This window comes from Scyliorhinus canicula, chromosome 15, assembly GCF_902713615.1.
Source record: "Scyliorhinus canicula chromosome 15, sScyCan1.1, whole genome shotgun sequence".
NCBI classification, from domain to species: Eukaryota; Metazoa; Chordata; class Chondrichthyes; order Carcharhiniformes; family Scyliorhinidae; genus Scyliorhinus; species Scyliorhinus canicula.
In genome coordinates this window covers 5,523,232-5,548,229 of record NC_052160.1, presented here as the reverse complement: position 1 = coordinate 5,548,229, position 24,998 = coordinate 5,523,232, and the positions used below count along the sequence as shown (strand labels likewise).

General features: G+C 45.0%; 1 protein-coding gene across 5 annotated transcripts in view; it reads right to left on the bottom strand.

Annotated features, from left to right (window-relative positions):
- Nucleotides 1-24,998, bottom strand: part of snx29 (sorting nexin 29) — a 596,020-nt gene that overhangs the window by 309,062 nt on the left and 261,960 nt on the right. The window contains exon 17 of one of the 5 annotated variants that reach the window (XM_038821152.1): nucleotides 24,473-24,760. The exons of the other annotated variants lie outside the window; for them this stretch is intronic. Within the exon in view, the coding sequence (XP_038677080.1) occupies nucleotides 24,758-24,760 (3 nt within the window). The 3' untranslated portion in view covers nucleotides 24,473-24,757. Of the gene's footprint in view, nucleotides 1-24,472; nucleotides 24,761-24,998 lie in introns of those variants that run through there. 5 annotated transcript variants of the gene reach the window in all.

Sequence of the window (24,998 nt, the reverse complement as noted above, 5' to 3'; positions counted from 1 at the left end):
CTCCCTAACAGCACAGTGGGTGTACCCACACCACATGGACAGCAGCAGTTCAAGAAGGCAGCTCGCCATTACCTTCTCCATCACCTTCGCAATTAGGGATGGGCAATAAATTCTGGCCTAGCCAACAATGCCCACATCCCATGACTGAAAGAACTCACTAGTCCATTCATACAACAGTGATGGCTCTATTCTGCTATTCACTCTGAAGTCAATGGAAACATGTGCTATATATGCTGGAAATGTTATATAGGCCTCAAGAGTAATAGCAGTCAGAGAGATCTTGGTGTACAAGTCCATAGATCACGGAAAGGGCAACACAGGTGGAGAAGGTAGTCAAGAAGGCATGCGGCATGCTTGCCTTCATTGGCCGAGGCATTGAGTATATAAATTGATCAGTCATATTGCAGCTGTATAGAACCTTAGTTAGGCCACACTTGGAGTATAGTGTTCAATTCCGGTTGCCACACTACCAGAAGGATGTGGAGGATTTAGAGAGGGTGCAGAAGAGATTTACCAGGATGTTGCCTGGTATGGAGGGCATTAGCCAAGAGGAGAGGTTGAATAAACTTGGTTTGTTCTCACTGGAACAAAGGCGGTTGAGGGGTGACATGATAGAGGTCTACACAATTATGAGGGGCATAGACAGAGTGGATAGTCAGAGGCTTTTTCCCAGATTAGAGGGGTCAATTACTAGGGGGCATAGGTTTAAGGTGTGAGGAGCAAGGTTTAGAGGAGATGTACGAGGCAAGTTTTTTACACAGAGGGTAGTGGGTGCCTGGAACTCGCTGCCGGAGGAGGTGGTGGAAGCAGGGGCGATAGTGACATTTAAGGGGCATCTTGACAAATACATGAATAGGATTGGAATAGAGGGATACGGAGCCAGGAAATGGAGACGATTTTAGTTTAGATGGGCAGCATGGTCGGCACAAGCTTGGAGGGCCGAAGGGCCTGTTCCTGTGCTGTACTTTTCTTTGTTCTTTGTAGGCTGGCAATGGGAAATAAAATTGTGAGAAAACACACAACATCTGTAAAGAGAAAAGACAGGTCAACATAGAGGGTACATTTTGTGGGGATTTTAATGATTTGAATGAGCCACAAATTGCTTTACAAAGAAACAGTAACCTGCTGAGTGATATAAAATGTTACTGAGGTACTGAAAAGACTTTTACTGAAAGAGTAAAAGAATATGCAAATGGCTAAGATAGTAAAAAACACAGGAAAAGCATTAGGCCGATGAATACACATTAAGTAATTCTGTTCATGTCAAAAACTTGCCAATGTCAGGAAATGAAGAATGCTTCATATAATCTTTAAAATAGACATTACTGAGCACCAGCTATTCTCTGAAAGAATAGAGTGGAGTTAAAACACACATCAGGCACAATGAGATTAAATTTAGTCAACAAGGGGGGGGAGGGTAGAAGAGACAATTGGAGCAAGAGAAGCTGAAATTCACTAAGCGTGAGGCACCATCAAAAGAGTCTGATCGAAGTGCAGAGCACCATCAAGGAACAAATCTTGAACCAATAATGGAATTGGTTGAAAAATCTTCAAAGGCAAGTTAGTCCTACGAGAACTCTAAAAGAAGCATTTTTGAAAGCCAACGTTGGGACACCAACTGCTACGGAGATCCTGCGGCTGAACGTGATATAATTTCAATTGAAAATTACATCAGAACTTGACAGGTAGGGGGAAATAATCATGTAGCTGTACTCTCTGAGCTACCCACAGCCTCTTTGATTACTTACCATAAGTAGGTTTTCAAAGTATTACAATATGTTATTCCAAATGTACAATGGCTGTCCCGAAATAATATTCATTTATCTGAAACAATTCTTTGTCCGTGGGAACGAGATTGTGACTTTCTTTACACCAGAAGAGGTTATGAGCAGGGGAATTTGTGCAGCCAGGCAGAATTAACTGTGGTACTGATAGTGCAAAATAAATCCAGGGCTACTTATTGTATGTTTGATAGAAATGACATTTAGCAATTCTATCCTCATACAAGTTTTTTAATGTACTGCCCAGGGCGTCATACCAATTTATTGGCCAATGCACATCTCCATCAGTTTGAAAGGAGACAGTGATCTGGATGGGTTCTAATAAGGCTTTTATTGCAGTCAGTTTTAATAAGACAGATGGCACAGAAGTAATTTGTGTTTGTTCAATAGTATAGCCAATATAAATCATTAAAAAATGCACTGCCTTTTGGTCTCTGCTGTTTTTTTCCAATACAATTACCTGCAGCCACCAAATCTAATTCCTGCGTTTGCTGCGCTAATTATAAATAGATCAACAGTTTGCAGATTACAGTTAAAATAATATACAGTTAAACAGGGAAGCCATTAATGCTGAAATCTGAAGTAAAAATATAACTGATAGAAATGCATAGAAAAAGATAGGTTAACAGGTCATCGAAATAAATGAGATTCACATGAAATGCTGCAACCAACATTAATCAATTTCTTTCAGATCCAGCATGGTGTGCTGTGTAATTCCAACAACTCGTGTTTTTATCTAAAGTATATTAACTTCTACTTAGAAGTCGAACTTTAAACAAAATTACATCCCTAGAAAGCTAAAGTATGTTGAAAATGTTCTCACTATGGCTAGATACACATAGACAGCTACCAATGTTGTCGAGGAGAATACTCGGGTTCAGTCGACCAGGCTAGATGGAATTGAGGTTCACAAGGAGGAGGTGTTAGCAATTTTGGAAAGTGTAAAAATAGATAAGTCCCCTGGGCCAGATGTGATTTATCCTAGGATTCTCTGGGAAGCCAGGGAGGAGATTGCAGAGCCTTTGTCCTTGATCTTTATGTCGTCTTTATCGACAGGAATAGTGCCGGAAGACTGGAGGATAGCAAATGTTGTCCCCTTGTTCAAGAAGGGGAGTAGAGACAACCCTGGTAATTATAGACCTGTGAGCCTTACTTCGGTTGTGGGTAAAATGTTGGAAAAGATTATAAGAGATAGGGTTTATAATCATCTTGAAAAGAACAAGTTGATTAGCGATAGTCAACACGGTTTTGTGAAGGGTAGGTCCTGCTTCACAAACCTTATTGAGTTTTTTGAGAAGGTGACCAAACAGGTGGATGAGGGTAAAGCGGTTGATGTGGTGTATATGGATTTCAGTAAGGCGTTTGATAAGGTTCCCCACGGTAGGCTATTGCAGAAAATAAGGAAGTATGGGATTGAAGGTGATTTAGCGGTTTGGATCAGTAGTTGGCTAGCTGAAAGAAGACAGGAGGTGGTGGTTGATGGCAAATGTTCATCCTGGAGTTCAGTTACTAGTGGTGTACCGCAAGGATCTGTTTTGGGGCCACTGCTGTTTGTCATTTTTATAAATGACCTGGAAGAGGGTGTAGAAGGATGGGTTAGTAAATTTGCAGATGACACGAAGGTCGGTGGAGTTGTGGATAGTGCTGAAGGATGTTATAGGATACAGAGGGACATAGATAAGCTGCAGAGCTGTGCTGAGAGGTGGCAGATGGAGTTAAATGCGGAAAAGTGTGAGGTGGTTCACTTTGGAAGGAGTAACAGGAATGCAGAGTACTGGGCTAATGGCAAGATTCTTGGTAGTGTAGATGAATAGAGGGACCTCGGCATTCGGGTACATAAATCCCTGAAAGTTGCCACCCAGGTTAATAGGGCTGTTAAGAAGGCATATGGTGTGCTAGCCTTTATCAGTAGGGGGATTGAGTTTCGGAGCCACAAGGTCATGCTGCAGCTGTACATAACTCTGGTGCGGCCGCTCCTGGAGTACTGCGTGCAGTTCTGGTCACCACATTATAGGAAGGATGTGGAAGCTTTGGAAAGGGTTCAGAAGAGATTTACTAGGAAGTTGCCTGGTATGGAGGGAAGGTCTTACAAGGAAAGGCTCAGGGACTTGAGGTTGTTTTCGTTAGAGAGGAGAAGGTTGAGAGGTGACTTAATAGAGACATATAAGATAGTCAGAGGGTTAGATAGGGTGGACAGTGAGAGTCTTTTTCCTCGGATGATGATGACCAACACGAGGGGACATAGCTTTAAATTGAGGGGTGATAGATATAGGACAGATGTCAGAGGCAGTTTCTTTACTCAGAGAGTAGTAGGGGTGTGGAACGCCCTGCCTGCAACAGTAGTAGACTCGCCAACTTTAAGGGCATTTAAGTGGTCACTGGATAGACATATGGATGAAAATGGAATAGTGTAGGTCAGATAGGCTTCAGATGGTTTCACAGGTCGGCGCAACATCGAGGGCTGAAGGGCCCGTACTGCGCTGTAATGTTCTATGTTCTAATGTTAAATTCTAATGCTGCAGTCATCTCAAGTGCATCACCTCCATCAATCATCATGCAATACATACTCCTGACAAGCGTGGTTCTGAAATATTTCCTCATGTACAACTGCCTTATCTGTACACAGCTGGTGCTCCATAGGTCTATCATATTGAAATCTCAAACTTGTTCAAACAGAAAGGACGGCAGATCACCTTCCCTAAAGGACATTAGTGAACCAGATAGTTTAATGGTCATCATTACTAAAACTAGCATTGAATTCCAGGGTTATCAATTGAATTTAAATCCACCAGCTGTCATGGTGGGGTTTGAACCCATGTTCCCAGATCATTAGCCTGGGCCTCCGGATAGCTCGTTCAGTGGCATTAACATGCCGCCATCATCAATTACCCCAAAGTAAATTACCTGAAAGGTTTCTAAATTCCAGGTTTGAATCCTACCATGGCAGGTGGTGAAATTTGAATTTCATTTTTAAAAATTGAGAATTACATAATAATAATCTTTATTGTCACAAGTAGGTTTACACTAACACTGCAATGAAATTACCTAATGATGACCATGAAGCCATTGCCGATTGTAGTAAAAACCCATTTGGTTCGCTAGTGTCTTTTAGGGAAGGAAATCTGCCATCCTTTCCCGGTCTGGCCTACATGTGACTCCAGACCCACATAGCAACGTGGTTGACTCTTAACTGCCCCAAGTCACTCAATTCAAGGGCAATTAGGGATGGGCAACAAATGCTGGCCCAGCCAGCGACACCCATATCCCAAAGAACGAATAAAAAAAAGGAAGGTGCTGATAAACGGGACTTGCATGACCAGATAGATTGCATCATTCCGCCAGTGTGAAAAACACGGGCAATACAATATGGGGCAGCACGGTAGCACAGTGGTTAGATCTGTTGCTTCACAGCGCCAGGGTCCCAGGTTCAATTCCCTTGGGTCACTGTCTGTGCGGAGTTTCCACGTTCTCCCCGTGTCTGCATGGGTTTCCTCCAGGTGCTCCGGTTTCCTCCCATAGTCCAAAGAAGTGCTGTTAGGTGGATTGGACATTCTGAATTCCCCCTCTGTGTACCCGAACAGGCGCCGGAGTGTGGCGACGAGGGGAATTTCACAGTAACTTCATTGCAGTGTTAATGTAAGCCTACTTGTGACAATAATAAAGATTATTATTATAATGCCATCAAATTTCAGCCTCGGCTAAGCTTTACAAGAAACTTTGAGATCCCAACGTTAGTCGTTAGTGAAGGACAAAGCCATGGAGGGATTTAAAAACAAGGATGAGAATTATAAAATTGAGGTGTTGTTTAAATGGGAACAATCGTAGGTCAGCGGGCACAGTTGGGATGGGTGAATGGGACTTGGTGCAAGCTGAACAAAATTAGGCAATAGAGTTTCACATGAGTTTAGTTTATAGTGGTTTATAGAGGCTGGTCAGGAGCACGTTGCAACAGCCAAGCTGAAAGTACCAAAAACACGGATGAAGGTTCGAGTAGCAGATCAGTTCAGGTATGAGTGGAGGCGAGCAATGTAACAGAGATGTTCTTCGTGGTGGTGCATTTGTGTGGTCAGAATATAACACCATTATGGCGAACAAACAAAATATATTAACATTTCTTGCTATCAACTATAACGCATTATCCAAATCAAACATAATTGGAAATCATGTGCTAAAGAGAAACCAGAAGTTATCAACCTCTTAGTGCCCTTGCGTTAATGCTTTTCTATTTGAACATTTAGTATGTGCGAGTTACAATGAATCAATATTCTTTTAACGTCAGAAACCTTGTGCATTTTACCTTAAAAACATTACCTGAAGACATCTGAATGTTACGGTGCACAAGAATAAAAAAGTATTATTATTCAAGCAGCCAGAGTTTCAGCAATCAAATGATTTTCCCAGGTGTAAGTCAGCATAGATAACATTAGACTTTACAATGCTCTTTAATTATCTCGATGTAACAGTGCTGCTAACAGCTAGATCGCAGGGAAAGAATTGCTTCTTATTCAATTCAGCCCAGGGCCACATTCCTACAGAACTCTTACCATTACTATATATACACCGTATGGAGCCTCATATCCATTTATTAAAAACTGGAGAGTGAAAGTGTGTTAGTTTGTAGAGATGTGCATAAGGTACTATTGGCTCCCAGTGCAAATTCCATGAGAATATATAACACAGACTACGTATTTAAATTCAGCAACAAAATTATTTTTCCATAGTGTTCTGAATGTTAATCATCTTGATATTTCAATTGAAAAGATGATATTTCTGTCTACTGTTTGATAGTTGAAGAGTCCTCCATTTTCTGTGCAGCCTCAGTCTGCACTAATATTTTTATCCTGCAGAAAGATTGCTCTGAAATAATGATTTGCACTGCGATTTCTACTTGCCTTTTGTGTTCAGAGTCAAAAAGAAACCCCATCAGTCTCGGGAAGGGAGAGAAAAGTAGAATCAAGATCAAATGTGGCGCTGATAGAATCTAGGACGAATAAAACTGCTCTCTCCACAGTGAGGGAAAGTTAAGTTATATGTTGTGGGCAAAACTACAAAATGAAGAAGGTGGAACAAAGTCTGACTTGTACAGTATTTATATTGTGTCTTCACGTTGCCACAGCTTGCCTCAGCATATCACAAAATATTAATGATTGAACTGTAGTCACTGCTGCTTTGCAGTTAAAAACAGTAACCATTCTACGGGCGGCACGGTGTTTAGCACTGTTGCCTCACAGCACCAGGGACCCGGGTTTCATTCCAGCCTTGGGTCACTGTCTGTGTGGAGTCTGCACCTTCTCTCTGTGTCTGCGTGGGTTTCCTCCGGGTGCTCCGGTTTCCTCCCACAGTCCAAAGATGTGCAGGTTAGGTAGATTGGCCGTGCTAAATTGCCCTTAGTGTCCAAAAAAGGTTGGGTGGGTTACGGGGATTGGGTGGAGGTGTGGGGATAGGTGAAGGTATGAGTTTAGGTAAGGTACGCTTTCCAAGTGCCGGTGCAGACTCGATGGGCCAAATGGCCTCTTTCTGCACTGTAAATTCTATGATTCTATGAAAACTCTGGGGTCTCAGGTTCAAATCCCATCACTGGAGATGACGAAATTTGAATTCAATAAAAATCTGGAATTAAAAATCTAATGATCACTATGAAACCATTGTTGATTGTCGTAAAACCCCATCTGGTTCTCTAATGTCTGTCAGGGAAGGAAATCTGCCATCTTTACCTGGTCTAGCCTACATGTGACTCTAGACCCACAGCAATGTGATTGGACTCTTAAATGCACTAGGGGTGTGTACCTTTCGTGTCGGGTGGCCTGATTTATTACAAGAACACTTGTAGCTAAAGCTATGAATGATTTATTAACATTAACAGTGGGTAAACTATGTACAAGACAACAGATGACAAACAGTAAAGTCATGCACAAGCAACCTCTCTCTTCAACTTCCTCCAGCCAGTTTAAGGTCAGCTGATTTTAACATTTACTTATATACTAGTGAGCCTCCTAGTGGCCAGTCGGTGAATTACAACAAAACTATGCCATCACTACAGGATGGGCAATAAATACCAGCGACACCCACATCCCATGAACAAATAAATAAAACAGTTTGAAAATAGCTCAGTTACGAGAACACGGAAATAAGATCAAATTGTATGTTAAATGTTACTCTTGACTGGCATCCAGTTCAGAGGGGAAGGATCATATATTTGAATCTGTAAGCCTTTTCTGCAGAACGTATTTAAATTGTTTAATTCATTCAGCAGAGTTTAACACACTGGTGTGAGTGAATAGCCCATAAGAAGCAAATTACTGATGACTTAACAAGTTATCCTTCGGCATGGCATTGTATCTATATGTTACACTCCCAGCTGACTACATTATTAGTATGGATGCAAAACATATGTAAAACTGCAAATTTATTGCATTATTTTCATGTTTTGTATCACTAATAGACAACAGCATTAATTTGTTGCTGTTCACAACATAATGTTCAGGACTTAAGAATTATTTTCTCTTTATTTCTTTTTATTAAACTGTAAATAGGACTTCAGAAACTAAACAAATTGTCGCATGGTTGTCTGGTAACATATCACGTCACTTTTAGAAAACAAAAGTGGTTTATTTAAGGAAACATATTACCAAGCTCAGGTCCTGAATCTAAATAAAGGAATCTGCAATGTTTGAGGCTTGGGTTGGCTATGATGGATTGGGGAACGTTACTTAAATGGATGACGGTGGAAAAGCAATGGCAAACATTTAAAGAGAGCATGGGTGATCTGCAACAATTGTTCATTCCTGTCTGGCGCAAAAATAACACGGGAAAGGTGGCCAAACCAGGACTCACAAGGGAAATTAGACATAGTATTAGATCCAAGAAAGAGGCATACAAATTGGCCAGGAAAAACAGCAGATCTGAGGATTGGGAACAGCTTAGAATTCAGCAAAGGAGGACAAAGGGATTGATTAAGGAGGGAAAATAGAGTACAAGAGTAAGCTTGGAGGGAACATATAAAAACTGACTGTAAATGCTTCTAAGGTATGTGAAGAGAAAAATATTACTGAAGACAAATGTAGGTCCCTTACAGTCAGAAGCAGGGGAATTTATAATGGGGAACAACAAAATGGCTGACCAACTAAATACATACTTTGATTCTTTCTTCACAAAGAAGGACACAAATGACAGACCAGAAATGTTGGGGAACACAGGGTTTAGTGAGAGGGAGGAACTGAAGAAAATCCGTTTTGGTAGGGAAATGGTGTTGGGGAAATTGATGGGATTAACGGTCGATAAATCCCTACGGTCTGATAATCTGCATCCCAGAGTACTGAAGGAAGTGTTCCTAGAAATAACGGATGAATTGGTGGTCAGCTTCAAAGATTCTATGGACTCTGGAACAGTTCCTATGGATTGGAGGATAGCTAATGTAACCCCACTATTTAAAAAGGTCGAGGGAAAACAGGGAATTATAGACCAGTCAGCCTGACATCAGTAGTGGGGGAAATGCTAGAGTAGATTATGAAAGATAAAATAGCAGAGCACGTAGAAAACAGTGGCAGGATCAGACAGAGTCAACATGGATTAACGAAAGGGAAATCATGCTTGACAAATCTACTGGTATTCTTTGAGGATGTAACTGGTAGAGTTGACAAGATGGAGCTCGTGGAGATGTGGTTTATTTGGACTTTCAGAAGGCCTTCAACAAAGTCCCACATAAGAGATTAGCCTGTAAAACTAAAGCGCAAGGAATTGGGGGTAGTGTATTGAGATGGATAAAAAACTGGTTGGCAGATAGGAAACAAAGAGTAGGAATAAGCGGGTCTTTTCCAAAATGGCAGGCAGTGACTACTGGGGTACTGCAGGGATTGGTGCTAGGACCCCAGCTATCCTCAATGTATATTAATGACTCAGATGAGGGAACTAAATGTAAACTAAATACTCGAGTATAAAAACTGGCAAGTCATGTTACAGTTGTATAGAACTTTGGTAAGGCTGCACTTGGAATATTGTGCACAATTCTAGTCGCCACATTACCAGAAGGATGTGGAAGCTTTGGAGAGGGTGCAGAGCAGGTTTACCAAAGTGTTGCCTGATCTGGAGGGGGTTAGCTATGCTGAGAGGCTGAATAGAGTCGGACTGTTTCCATTAGAACGACGGAGGTTGAGGGGTGACCTGATAGAGGTCTATAAGATTATGAGGGGCATGGATAGAGTGGATGGACAGGCACTCTTTCCCAGGGTGGAGGGGTCCATCACTAGGGGGCATAGGTTTAAGGTCTGTGGGGCAAAGTTTAGAGGCGATGTGCAAGACAGGTTTTTTACGCAGAGGGTGGTGAATGCTTGGAACGGGTTGCCAGGGGAGGTTGTGGAAGAAAATACATTAACGGCATTCTGAAGGCATCTCAACAAATACATGGATAGGATGAGTATAGAGGGTTATGGCACTAGGAAGTGCTGAGGATTTTGGACAAGGGTGATATCATGGCCAGTACAGGCTTGGAGGGCTGAAGGGCCTGTTTCTGTGCTGTATTGTTGTTTGTTCTTTGTAATATCTCCAAATTTGCAGATTGCACAAAGTTGGGTGGGGGGGGGGGGGGGGGGGGGGGTGGGGGGGGGGGGGGGGGGTGGGGGGGGGGGGGGGGCTGTGAGGAGGATGCAGAGATGCTTCAGTGTGATTTGGACAAGCTGAGTGAGTGGGCAAATGCATGATGCATGTCAGATGCAGTATAATGTGAATAAATGTGAGGTTATCCACTTTGGGAGCAAAAACAGGAAGGCAGTTTATTACCTGAGCGGCTATAGTTTGAGAGAAGCAAATGTGCAACGAGACCTGGGTGTCCTTGTACACCAGTCACTGAAAGTAAGCATGCAGGTGCAGCAGGCGGTAAAGAATGCAAATGGTATGTTGGCCTTCATAGCGAGAGGATTCGAGTACAGGAGCAGGGATGTTTTGCTGCAATTATACAGGGCATTGGTGAGGCCACACCTGGAGTATTGTGCGCAGTTTTGGTCTCCTTATCTGAGGAAGGATGTTCTTGCTATAGAGGGAATGTCGCGAAGGTTTACCAGACTGATTACGGGACTAACGTATGAGGAGAAATTGAGTCGGTTAGGATTATAATCGCTGGTATTTAGAAGAATTAGGGTAGATCTCATAGAAACCTATAAAATTCAAACAGGACTAGACAGGGTAGATGAAGTAGGATGTTCCCGATGGTGGAGGTGTCACAGTCTAAGGATATGGGATAAACCATTTAAGACTGAGATGAGGAGAAATGTCTTCACCTGGAGAGTGGTGAGCCTGTGGAGTTCGCTACCACAGAAAGCAGTTGAGGCCAAAACATGGTATGTTTTTAAGAAGGAGTTTGATATAGCTCTTGGATCAAAGGATATGGGGGAGAAAGCAGAACAGGTTACTGAGTTGGATGATCAGCCCTGATTATAATGAATGGTGGAGCAGGCTCGCAGGGCCGAATGGCCTCCTCCTGTTTCTATTTTCTATGTTTCTATATGGTCAACAGTTTGAACTGTCACTGAGGCACTAGACCAGAGTTTATCAATTACAGCTCTTAAACATGTCACAATTTATTCATAAATGAACTTTTTAAATTGTAATGCCTTCAAATGGTATGTAAAGCATGCTACTTTCCAAAGGTTGAAGTGGGAGAAGGCAAAGGAGAATGCTACTGATAAGCGTTTTACAATATTTCTTACTTTATCCCTCCACACCCCTTAAAAATACCAACTTCTTGCCAGGGATATAATTTTATAATTGTATCAGAACAAGGTGGCTGTAAATGGAACACAAATTGTGATCTAGTCTCAATGCTAAATTCAGCTTCTGAATACAAAATTGAGCCACTTTTCCTGCTTCATCTCAAACTTAAAACGAAATGTAGATGATAATTAAGTATTCCAGTTGTGTACAATATTTAACTACATGGCGCAGCTTCTTTCAAACCTGCACTTAAGTGAAAATAACCATTTAAATTTCTGAATATTTCACCCTGGAAGTGAATATTAAAGCTGTCTTGACTCTTCTGATTCTCTTCTTTGAAAATGTTGGTTTAATATTCTATATGTCAAATATACTGCGGGATAGCATAATATCTAGTTAATACAATTCACATACTGATCTTGATCAGACCAACGAATAACTCTTTATATATTACGCATTACAAGATTTTAACTGTGAACCAAACTTACCATATGTTACATGAAGGAGATATTAGGAAATTGGGTGCAGAAATGAGACCCCAATGCAGTGGGAAATTTAGGGGTTAGACAGACAGAGGAAAAACAACTTGCTCACACAGTGTCAAAGGAATACGCCCACACCTGGCCAAGTTACATTGTCCCAGTCAGACTTAAACTCGTTAGTGGGAATGCACAGGATGCGCCAGATCCATTGTTCTTTGGGACACTCCTGTCCGACCAGCTATTAGCTCATTACAAAGTCTTTTAGTCTCTTTGTTCATCAGTGGGAGGTTAGTTGCATTTCATTGTGCTTTAAGAATACAAGTCATTGCTGTTGTTTGTACCAGACTCATCCATGTCCCTCGTATATTTCTGCTTATTGGTTTGATGTGTCCTCATCTCTACTTGCCATCACTGACTGACATAAAACTCCTTACTATTCTCAAATGTGCTTCCAAAAAACAGTGTTAGGTTGAGGAGTATTCACAGCGTCTTAAATGCCACGGGATAAACCCATTAGCAGAAAAGAATGGACCGTTTTGAGAAAAAGCAAGAGGCTGTACTAATCTCATTTTGCAGCAACATTCTTTTTTCTTATGTTGTCTCTTGTGACAGCCAGAGTAGTTACGGAGCTAAGATGGTTTATACTGGGCAGGAGTGATACTTGGAAGCTACCTAATGACTGACAACAAAACAACTCAGTTATGGAGCGATTTTGAGGCTCTCTGCAGTAATACAGATGCTCCTGTGACATAATGATCAAAATATGAATCAAAGGGGACCCAAAACTGGACACCACATTAATCAGTATTTGTGTTCAGGCTAAATACAACATATGGACAATATGAACATGCATGTACTACATTCTAGTGATTAATACAGCTTACATAGAACATAGAACAGTACAGCACAGAACAGGCCCTTCGGCCCTCAATGTTGTGCCGAGCCATGATCACCCTACTCAAACCCACATATCCACCCTATACCCGTAACCCAACAACCCCCCCCCCCCCCCAACCTTACATTTATTAGGACACTACGGGCAATTTAGCATGGCCAATCCACCTAACCCGCACTGATTTATCATGCCTTAGTGTACAACATATAAACATCAACCTGCAAGGTCTTGTGTGTATGATATTGTGCAGCTACAATAAGAACTGATGGAAAGTTAATTTTTGATTAAATGAAGCCAGGAAGACAAAGCAAATGAAAAAAGGGCAAATTGAAACTATGGGATAAGGGATTCATTTAACCAAGGGTATTAGGGGAAGCATGTTTCATACCACTATATTAGTGGAAAAATGCATTAAAATATTTATTTCATTTGGCATGGATCAACCATCATAACATTCTAATTAAATTAATACTTCAGGCAACCAAAAATGAAGCTAAAATAATATCTGAAAATAAGTACATCGTGACTAAGTACCAATGTATTTCTGGTTAGATTAAACATTTGTTCTTATTGCCTGGAGGTCTTCCTTAATGAAAGTTTTAGCACAAACAATTCTTGGTATTTAAGTCAGTTGTTAATGAAGCACATTAAAAGCACCAATCATTGGACTCTTCCATTGACCGTATAGTCCGCTCTTGAATTAGATCTTCCAAAATGCATCACCTCGCATTTGCCTGGATTGAACTCCATCTGCCATTTCTCTGCCCAACTCTCGCTATCTGCAACTCCACCAATCTTAGTATCATCTGCAAACTTGCTAATCAGACCACCTATACCTTCGTCCAGATCATTTATGTATATCACAAACAACAGTGGTCCGAGCACGGATCCCTGTGGAACACCACTAGTCACCTTTCTCCATTTTGGGATACTCCCTTCCACCACTACTCTCTGTCTCCTGTTGCCCAGCCAGTTCTTTATCCATCTAGCTAGTACACCCTGAACCCCATACCACTTTACTTTTTCCATCAACCTGCCATGGGAAACTTTATCAACTTTATGAACCAGGATTACATGAATCCATTTCTGTCCTTGGTCGTCTTGCATCAGGTGCAAGCAGTTACTCTTCCTCAGCTGATGTCAGAACAATCTGAGTCAGTGAACAGCTGGTCAGAACAAATGTAGATTGGCATCTGTTCCTTTCTGGAGAGGAGAATGATTCCAAAATCTGTTATCAGACAAGAACAGGTTTTTTTTGGCAGCCAATTCAACAAACTTTGTATTAACTAATGTGGCAATGGTGATGCAGCGGGCCTGAGGAAAATTTCCATTCAGTACTGGGGGCTAGGTTCCTTTCTTATCCCGATTTATGAAATGAAAGTTTCCCCTCTCTTCCTGCCTCATAAAATGTGTCCAGTCACTAAACCAATGCCAGTGCACAACAGTTAATGCCACAATGTTTCACGTAATTAGGTAAACACTGATAATGAACCTCATAGAAGCTGGAATAAAAACGGAAAATACTGGACAATCTCAACAGGTCTGGCAGCATCTGTGGAGAGAGAAGGGAGCTGATGTTTCGAGTCTGGATGACTCTTTATCAAAGTTCATGTAAGTTCATGTTCTCTTAGTGCAGGTCCCTTTTGGAGATTGGCATTATGGGTTATTACAAAATGGATGCAGAAACATTGGGTTTAGTACTTGGGAGATAGCAGACTGAAAAGTGACCTAGTTGAGGTCTTTAAAAATAGGAAGGGTTTGATAATAGATGCACTTAAGGGGTACTAGATAAGTACAAGGTAAAAAGAAATAAAGGGGTATGTCGACAAGCTGAGATGAAGCAATGTGGCAGGAGGCTCCTCTGGAGCATAACCACTGGCATACATTTGTTGCAACAAGAGACTTCTTTCCGTGATGTTAAATTCTATGTAGGCCGGTACACTGTGGAAGCAAATCTTTATCCAGCCACCACAAAGTCTCATCTGGAGCCAATAGCTGCTGCCACTGAAGGTTAAAGTGAAAAATGTTTCAGTCCCATTCGTTTGTGCTGACAACTGTGAACTTAGATGAGAAAACATTAAAAAAGTAAAACTTCAAATTTCTGGCATGTGACAAAATTCACCATCACTAGCATTTGACTATCACTGGCATGGTTCTTAAACTGTCAACTCCATAGCTGCCAAATAGTGTGCAATATGAGTTTAGGCTGAGAAATGATTCAGAGCAGTGGCAGCAGGGATGGGGTGATCAGAGATTGAGAGTACATACTCAGATTGCACACAGCTGATTTTCCTTTGGTGTGCACCCATTTACCCAAATGTAAAGCATTGAAAAATTCTGTTGTGCAGATATTCCATGTATCTCAGTGACTGCTGGCAGCTGCAACAGTTCTTTTCAGGGAAACCCTATGACAGAATCTCTGTGGTGTTGTAGCTGCATCTCCAGTGAGAAATCTAGTTTTGAGGAGGCTCTCAGTCTCTGCCAGCTTAACCAATCCATCCAAGAAGGTCTACCTCATTTGTGATCTCTGACTGACCTCATACGAGAAGCCTCCGTCAATAGCTCCCTCCAATCACCCAGTTGATCAGGTGACCTATCTAAGTAGGGGGTGTAGAAGTCAGGTATACACTTAATATAGGTAAGAAGACTGTTTAAGACAGAAATATTAAATCCCAGTTTTAAAATGAAAGAAATATACAACTTCCAAACTCAGACATGTGTTTGGGAAAAACAGAACCACTGATAAAAACATCACATTCTTTCAAGGGCACGGGCTGAATCCCATGGGTTGTAAGGTGGAATAATTAAAGGCTCCATTGTTCTGATTTCTGGCCACTTGTGATAACAGCCTGAACCACATTCCATAACGTATGCAAGCCGAAACATTTTAGACTGTGTCAAAATACAGTTTCATTTATATTTTCGGAATAATAGCATGATGAGATGACTAACGTCTCAATTGTTGCAGATAAGCAACAATTGGAAGTGGCGTTGCATTGGGAGGATGGATGGCTTGTTATCAAATCAAATGTGTTTTGAATATAGCTTAAACCAATTAGGATTATATTGGGGTGTGATCGGATCGCTTAAGACAGATATGAAAGAGTATATCCATGGATGATTTGGCCACCATTTTAGACAAGAAGAAAGAAAGACAGAAAGACAGAAAGAGACAGAGAGAAAGAGACAGGAAAGAGACAAAGAGAACAAGACAGAGACAGAGAGAGAGAGAGAAAGTAAAGGTAGAGAATTAGAAAAGAGTTCTGTATTCCTATTTCATTTTCATACTTTGACTTCAGCCTTTGACTTTTAAAGTTGTGTTCAGGCTATTGTCTCAGAAGATAATTCCTGTGATTCTTTGAAGAAAATCAAATTGTCTACAAACTACCTTTTAAATCATTTTCAAGTTGTAACCAATGAACTTCAATAAAACAATTCTTATTTGCACCTGACAAGTTTTTAACTTGAATTTCTACTGAGTTTCAGCAATGTCTCACCAACAACCGGCAACCGTAAATTAAACAAAACTTCATCAAATTCAAAGATACAACAGGGGGTAACCGCAGGATAAAGTTTGGTCAAGAGTTGAACCCGATACCTGATTCCCTGTCTGGAGAGAAGCAGTGTACCCCCCCCCCCCCCCTCCGTCAGACACACGGGGTCTCCACAATCTGAAGAAGTAAAAACACTAACGTGAAGATTGCTCCACTCAAGATACAGTTTGTACTAGACATCTAACAGTTTGTCTTCTCTGCCAAGAACGGGTCTGTGTAGTGCAGCTATGGAAAGATTAATAGGGAGGTACAAAATAAACTTTCAGAAAGAACACCAAAAAAGCCTATTTTGGGGCCTGATCATGCATGGTGACAATTCCAGAATGGAACAGAAGTCAGAGTCTGACAGCAGGAACTAATGCCATGAAGTTTGTTTAACGGAAAATGTGGGACACATCCACAGACTCACAGGAACTATGGGCGGAATCTTCCCTCATTTGCACAGAGTGCTGGCTGAGGCGAGGAACCGGGCGTGCAGCTCGAAGGCTGCACAGTCTGCTTCTCTCATCACATTTTGCAGCACTCTGTGCTGAAGAAATCCCTTGACCCACGCCATCATGCTGGTGGGGGAGGGCTAATTGAGCTGGCAACGCCAAAGGGCGCACAAATATAAAAAAATACATCCCCCAATGAATCCCCACGCGTGGATAAAGGGAACAATTCCACCCCCAGTGGAGTTCCCCAGAGGCCCCACCCAAGCTCTGCCTCTGGCACTGCCCCCATGCCACAGTACTGCCCGGGCATGTCCCTCTCGCCCGTGTGCTAAACCTTTCTCTGCAACTCAGGCTGTCTCCCTTCACCTGGTTTCCATTTTGGAAAAGCAGTAAATCTCGGCAACATAACATTACGCCGCAAGAGGGGAATTCCAAATGTGGGGGGACAATATGCCGGGGAATCCCTCTAATTATATTGAAATGAGGTTCCTAACCTTCCCGAGCAGGGACCTGGCTACGTCACCAACAAGGGGTGAGCTGAATCAGAAAACAAGATTTTGCCGGCAAGATTCTTGTTTTCCGAGACTCACGAGAGATTGCACCCAAATCACCATTTGCGCTCACGGCAACCACGGGCGCAAACTCACAGCATACAACTTTTAGTATTCCCAATTAAAAAGGAGGGTGGCATGTGGCATAATGGTTAGCACTAAGGCCTACGGCGCTGAGGACCCTGGTTCAATCCCGGCCCTGGGTCACTCTCCTTGTGGAGTTTGCACATTCTCCCCGTGTCTGCATGGGTCTCACCCCAACAACCCAAAGATGTGCACGTTAGGTGGATTGGCCACGCTAAATTGTCCCTGAATTGGAAAAAAAAATAATTGGGTACTCTAAATATATTTTTAAAAATAAAAATGAAAAAGGAGCTCAAGTTCCCTCAACTAATTTAATTTGAATGGAAAAAGGCAGCATTTTGAAGTAAAAAGTTAGCTTGCAAGCAACAATTTGCAAATAAGGATGATTATTTATGAAGTGAAGTAGTCCATCAAGTTAAAAGAGGGCCTAACAAATAAACAGAGAGACTGACAGCTTCATTAAACACAGACCAAGCTAGCCATTCGCTCTATGACCATTACAGTGCGACATTTTGCCTGAAAGCAAAATAAAAATAATCAGTGTGGTAACATCAAGATTTTATCAGCGGAATGTCAGCTGGAATTTGACAAAACAAAATTTAACCTGGAAAACTGAATTCAGAAAATGGAGTTACTAGAAACAAAGATTTAAAGATGCAACTGTATTACTGGCACCTTTGGACTGCTTACAGGTTTGGTACATAAATGCATTATACAGTGTAGAATTGAGTTGTAGAGCACAGGCTTAAGTTCAATGCTCAATGCACTGCTTCTCTTGATTTCAACTAGGGCAGCAAGAGGGGTTACAAGTACAGACATCAAGTAGAGGCAGAACAAGGCTCGGAAGATAGATTGGTGTGCTGACATATACTGTCGAGATCAGATGTGTAGAACAAGTCTCTTAAATGAGGACAGCAGTAGTCCTATAGCATGAGTTGCCTCTTTCAAGTGAGGAGTTGGTAAGAAAAATATGATTGTTCATAATCTTTTGAATCTCTTTAAATCCTTTAACCCTACTGTCACCTCCCAAATATGTACCCATTTTTCCAGCAATTCCGTGTTTGAATCGTTTCCATTAGGTTTCACGGTAGCATGGTGGTTAGCATAAATGCTTCACAGCTCCAGCGTCCCAGGTTCGATTCCCGGCTGGGTCACTGTCTGTGTGGAGTCTGCACGTCCTCCCCGTGTGTGCGTGGGTTTCCTCCGGGTGCTCCGGTTTCCTCCCACAGTCCAAAGATGTGTGGGTTAGGTGGATTGGCCATGCTAAATTGCTCGTAGTGTCCTAATACTAAGGTTAAGGGGGGGAGTTGTTGGGTTACGGGTATAGGGTGGATACGTGGGTTTGAGTAGGGTGATCATTGCTCGGCACAACATCGAGGGCCGAAGGGCCTGTTCTGTGCTGTACTGTTCTATGTTCTATGTTTCATTCCCTGCTACAGGACTGAAATGTTCCCTATCAGAGTCACAAATTAGATCCTCAGTACCTATGATTTTCCTGTACTTTTCCTTCTGACTCACTCCACAGCTTTTGACATGGGTGACCTCCTCTAATATATCTCCACCTCTGACCTGCTCAGCGACAGTCCCCAAACTTTGTTGTACTTTTACCCATTGGATTATGGCCAGGGCATCACCAGCAAAGCCTTCTCTTTCCAAGAGTCCCCAAGGCTCCTTATTCCTCCCCTCCTCCCCTACACCGACATCATTCGAAGGATCAGGATCCATTAGTACAAAGATAACATCCATCTCTGCACCATTTATCTCAGCCGTGCTTTGTTTTTTAAAATATTTTTAATCAAGGCATTTTACATGTATACACAGAATATCAGAAGAACAGCACATCAACCCACAAACCCCCTGATACCAACACCCCACCACACTTCACCTTCCTCATTTTAACCCACTTGCACCCCCCCCCCCCCCCCCAACCCCCTCCCCCCGTTCTGACCCCTCAAACCTCCTTGAAGAAATCAAGGAACGGTTTCCACCATCGGGTGAGAGGGGATATCTGTGGTTCTGGTAAATGTTTATACTCCGAAATGGGATGACGTGGATTTTATGAGCAGGTGTTAGGGAGGATTCTGGACTTGGACTCGCATTGGTTAATTATGGGGGGCTATTTTAATACAGGCATCGATCCAAGCTTGGACCGCCCGGACAGGTTTCCAGTAGGTTTATAAAACGTTTGGGGCGGACCTGGGGCCACTGCTGGTGAGGGCATATAATGAAGCGAGGGAAAAGGGGGAACTCCCCCCACATTGCCGCAGGCTTCCCTCTCCAATTTTAAAGAAGAATAAGGATCCGGAGCAGTGCAGATGGTACCGCCTGATATGACCATTGAACATGCCCGGCAAGTTATTGGCGAAGGTATTGGCATCACAATTTGAAGACTGTGTCCCGGGTGATAGGCGAGGATCAGACAGGTTTTGTGAAGGGGAGGCAGTTGTCAGCGAATGTGAGGAGATTACTCAATGTAATTATGATGCCTTCAGAGGGGCAGGAGGAGGAGATAATGGTGGCGATGGACACGGGGAAGGAGTTTGATTGGGTGGAGTGGGCGTATTTGCTGGAAGTGATGGGGCGAAGTTTAGGGGGTGGCAGGGATTGAACATTTTGGCAACTTGTTAACAGGGGGCAGATTCGCAGGGCTGTGGGACCTGGAGGGAGTGTACAAGTTTTCTGGGGGGAATGGCTTTAGGTACTTGCAGGTTCGGGACTTTGTACGAAGAATTGTGCCGTCTTTTCCTGGGCTGCCACCCCTGGGTTTGCAGGACAAGGTGCTGTCGAAGGATGAAATAGGGGAGGTATCAGATGTCTATAAGGAGTTGGTGCAGTGGGATGGATCCTTAGTGGGGGATATTAAGCGTAAATGGGAGGAGGAGCTGGGAGGGGAGGTGGGAGCTGAGACGTGGGCAGAGGCCTTGCGGACGGTGAATGCGTCCTCGTCGTGTGCGAGGTTAAGCCTCATCCAAGTAGTTCTTTGTGTGGGTAGAGAGTAGGTATGGGCAATTCCCCCCGGAAAACTCATACACTTCCTCCAGGTCCCCCAGCCCTGCAAATTGGCCCCCTGTAAACAAGTTGCCAAAATGTTCAATCCCTGCCACCCCCTAAACTTCGCACCAGCCTAAATCGCACGGCTAAATCGATGGCATTTAAAGCACACCAAGCAGGCCAGCAGCACGGTTCGATTCCCATACCAGCCTCCCCGGACAGGCGCCGGAATGGCTTTTCACAGTAACTTCATTGAAGCCTACTCGTGACAATAAGCGATTTTCATTTCAATTCATTTCAGCCCTTCCGGTGCAAACCTATGGGGCACCGGCGTCTCTAAGAGATGCACTCTTTCCCCTCCGCGGCCCTGCAAGATCAAGCCGCCACGTCTTGCGGGGCAGCGGAGGGGAAGACGGCAACCGTGCGTGCGCGCGTTGGAGCCGGCCAATCTGCGCATGCGCGGCTGACGTCACTTAGGCGCCGCCGGCCGCGTCAATCTCGGCGCGCCGCTTTGATACAAGCGTCAAGGTCCGGCGGCCGAGTTTCCCGCAACGCCGCTCCTAGCCCCCGGGGGGAGGCAGAATAGGGGGTGAGGAGTGGCCTCCGACGCCGGAGTGAAACCTTCCGGGTTTCACTCCGGCGTTGGCCGTTGCGGAGAATTTCGCCCATGGTTATTGCAGATTGGCACCCACACTGAGGCACCCTCCAGCCCCAGATACTGCCTCCACTGACCCACACCTTTAGGGCCAACGCCACCACTGGGCTCATGGAGTACCTGGCTGGTGAGAACGGCAAAGGCGCCAGCAACAAAACCCTCAAACACGTACACCCACACTGAATCCTGTCCTACATCCCATTTCCTAACCATAGTAATATTCGCCGCCCAATAATAGTTCACCTTTGGCAAAGCCAGCTCCTCCGCCCCTCACCTCCCCTCCAAGAAAGCCCGCCGGACCCGCGGGGTCTTCCCCACCCACAGAGATCAGCCATTGACCTTCCTAAAAAATGACTTGGGAACAAAGATTGAGAGATTCTGAAATGCAAGCAGAAACCTTGGCAGCATCGTCATCCTTACTGTCTGCACCAACCCTGCAAGTGACAGCGGCCACACATTCCACCTCTTAAAGTTCACTTTCATCTGCTCCACCAGCCGAGCCAAGTTCAGTTTGTGAAATTGTGCCCAACTACGCGCCAACTGATACCCACCACCCGAAACGGCAACTCCCCTCGTCTCCTTTCCTGCCCTTGTCCTCAATCGGGAACACCTCGCTCTTTCCTATATTCAATTTGTATCCCACAAGACGGCCAAATTCCCCCGGATCTCCATCGTGCTCCGATGCTGCCCATTGGGCACAAAATATATAATAGCAGATTGTCCACATACAATGAGACCCTCTGCGTGATGCTCCCCATCCCCCACGAGATTGAGGGGGGTCTGGTAGGGGTTTTCGGAAGTGATGTCCGAGGTGCTGGGTGTGGAGGTGGTTGCAAGTCCAGAGGGTGTCAGATGAGCAGGTAGGGTGGGGTTAGTGTCGGGAAGGAGGTAGGGTGGGGTTAGTGTCGGGGAGGAGGTAGGGTGGGTTAGTGTCAGGGGAGGAGGTAGGGTGGGGTTAGTGTCAGGGGAGGAGGTAGGGTGGGGTTAGTGTCGGGGGAGGAGGTAGGGTGGGGTTAGTGTCAGGGGGAGGAGGTAGGGTGGGGTTAGTATCGGGGAGGAGGTAGGGTGGGGTTAGTGTCAGGGGGAGGAGGTAGGGTGGGGTTAGTGTCAGCGGAGGAGGTAGGGTGGGGTTAGTGTCAGGGGGAGGAGGTAGGGTGGGTTTAGTGTCAGGGGAGGAGGTAGGGTGGGGTTAGTGTCGGGGAGGAGGTAGGGTGGGGTTAGTATCGGGGAGGAGGTAGAGTGGGGTTAGTGTCAGGGGGAGGAGGTAGGGTGGGGTTAGTGTCAGGGGGAGGAGGTAGGGTGGGGTTAGTGTCAGGGGAGGAGGTAGGGTGGGGTTAGTGTCAGGGGAGGAGGTAGGGTGGGGTTAGTGTCCGAGGAGGAGGTAGGGTGGGGTTAGTGTCAGGGGAGGAGGTAGGGTGGGGTTAGTGTCAGGGGAGGAGGTAGGGTGGGGTTAGTGTCGGGGGAGGAGTTAGGGTGGGGTTAGTGTCAGGGGAGGAGGTAGGGTGGGGTTGATGCCGGGGAGGAGGTAGGGTGGGGTTAGTGTCGGGGAGGAGGTAGGGTGGGGTTAGTGTCAGGGGGAGGAGGTAGGGTGGGGTTAGTTTCGGGGAGGAGGTAAGGTGGGGTTAGTGTCGTGGAGGAGGTAGGGTGGGGTTAGTATCGGGGAGGAGGTAGGGTGGGGTTAGTGTCGGGGAGGAGGTAGGTTGGGGTTAGTGTCGGGGGGAGGAGGTAGGGTGGGGTTAGTGTCAGGGGGAGGAGGTAGGGTGGGGTTAGTGTCAGGGGAGGAAGTAGGGTGGGGTTAGTGTCGGGGAGGAGGTAGGGTGGGGTTAGTGTCGGGGGGAGGAAGTAGGGTGGGGTTAGTGTCAGGGGGAGGAGGTAGGGTGGGGTTAGTGTCAGGGGAGGAGGTAGGGTGGGGTTAGTGTCAGGGGGAGGAAGTAGGGTGGGGTTAGTGTCAGGGGGAAGAAGTTGGGTGGGGTTAGTGTCAGGGGAGGAGGTAGGGTGGGGTTAGTGTCAGGGGGAAGAAGTTGGGTGGGGTTAGTGTCAGGGGGAGGAGGTAGGGTGGGGTTAGTGTCAGGGGAGGAGGTAGGGTGGGGTTAGTGTCAGGGGGAGGAGGTAGGGTGGGGTTAGTGTCAGGGGAGGAGGTAGGTTGGGGTTAGTGTCGGGGAGGAGGTAGGGTGGGGTTAGTGTCAGGGGAGGAGGTAGGGTGGGGTTAGTGTCCGAGGAGGAGGTAGGGTGGGGTTAGTGTCGGGGAGGAGGTAGGGTGGGGTTAGTGTCCGAGGAGGAGGTAGGGTGGGGTTAGTGTCAGGGGGAGGAGGTAGGGTGGGGTTAGTGTCAGGAGAGGAGGTAGGGTGGGGTTAGTGTCGGGGAGGAGGTAGGGTGGGGTTAGTGTCGGGGAGGAGGTAGGGTGGAGTTAGTGTCGGGGAGGAGGTAAGGTGGGGTTAGTATCGGGGAGAGGAGGTAGGGTGGGGTTAGTGTCAGGAGAGGAGGTAGGGTGGAGTTAGTGTCAGGGGAGGAGGTAGGGTGGAGTTAGTGTCAGGGGAGGAGGTAGGGTGGGGTTAGTATCGGGGAGGAGGTAAGGTGGGGTTAGTGTCGGGGAGGAGGTAGGGTGGGGTTAGTGTCAGGGGAGGAGGTAGGGTGGGGTTAGTGTCAGGGGAGGAGGTAGGGTGGGGTTAGTGTCAGGGGAGGAGGTAGGGTGGGGTTAGTGTCAGGGGAGGAGGTAGGGTGGGGTTAGTGTCAGGGGAGGAGGTAGGGTGGGGTTAGTGTCGGGGAGGAGGTAGGGTGGGGTTAGTGTCGGGGAGGAGGTAGGGTGGGGTTAGTGTCGGGGAGGAGGTAGGGTGGGGTTAGTGTCGGGGAGGAGGTAGGGTGGGGTTAGTGTCAGGGGAGGAGGTAGGGTGGGGTTAGTGTCAGGGAGGGGGTAGGGTGGGGTTAGTGTCGGGGAGGAGGTAGGGTGGGGTTAGTGTCAGGGGAGGAGGTAGGGTGGGGTTAGTGTCAGGGGAGGAGGTAGGGTGGGGTTAGTGTCGGGGAGGAGGTAGGGTGGGGTTAGTGTCAGGGGAGGAGGTAGGGTGGGGTTAGTGTCAGGGGAGGAGGTAGGGTGGGGTTAGTGTCGGGGAGGAGGTAGGGTGGGGTTAGTGTCAGGGGAGGAGGTAGGGTGGGGTTAGTGTCGGGGAGGAGGTAGGGTGGGGTTAGTGTCAGGGGAGGAGGTAGGGTGGGGTTAGTGTCAGGGGAGGAGGTAGGGTGGGGTTAGTGTCAGGGGAGGAGGTAGGGTGAGGTTGTTTATTATTTATTGAATTGTCTTGTTGTTCTGATTCTTGTTGTATATGTGAAAATGCCTTGAATAAAAAGATTTAAAAACAAATGTTCTGATTTATTAAAGAGGAGGCCAATCAGTCACAAGCCTGTTTAACTGAGAGAGCATCAATGATTAAAATCTCCGATACACATTTCTTTGTTCTGAATTGAGAACAATAACAATGAGAACACTGATTTTCAGATTTCCTTTGTCTCGACTGAAGCGATGTTCCATCATTAATTGCTCTGCAGTGTTTCAGCCAGTCTCACAGACAAATTGGACATCTCTGGAACAGCCATCAGCAATTGGCGTCAACTCCATTGAAAAGAGATCATTCTGTCACTGGCAAAAGTAGAACGTGTTCAATCAATAAGAGCACACTGTCACTGTAGCTGCCGGTCTATTGTTAATCTTCTGAAGTAAACAACAAGGGCATCTGCCATATCAGACTTCAGGAAACAAAACTTTCAAAAAGCAACATACGATTAAAACAAACTCTCAGATGATTTTTTTGTCTTCTGATGGGAAGGAGTGCGAAAAGGGATGCAATGCTTTTCATTTTTGATAGCGTTAACCTTAA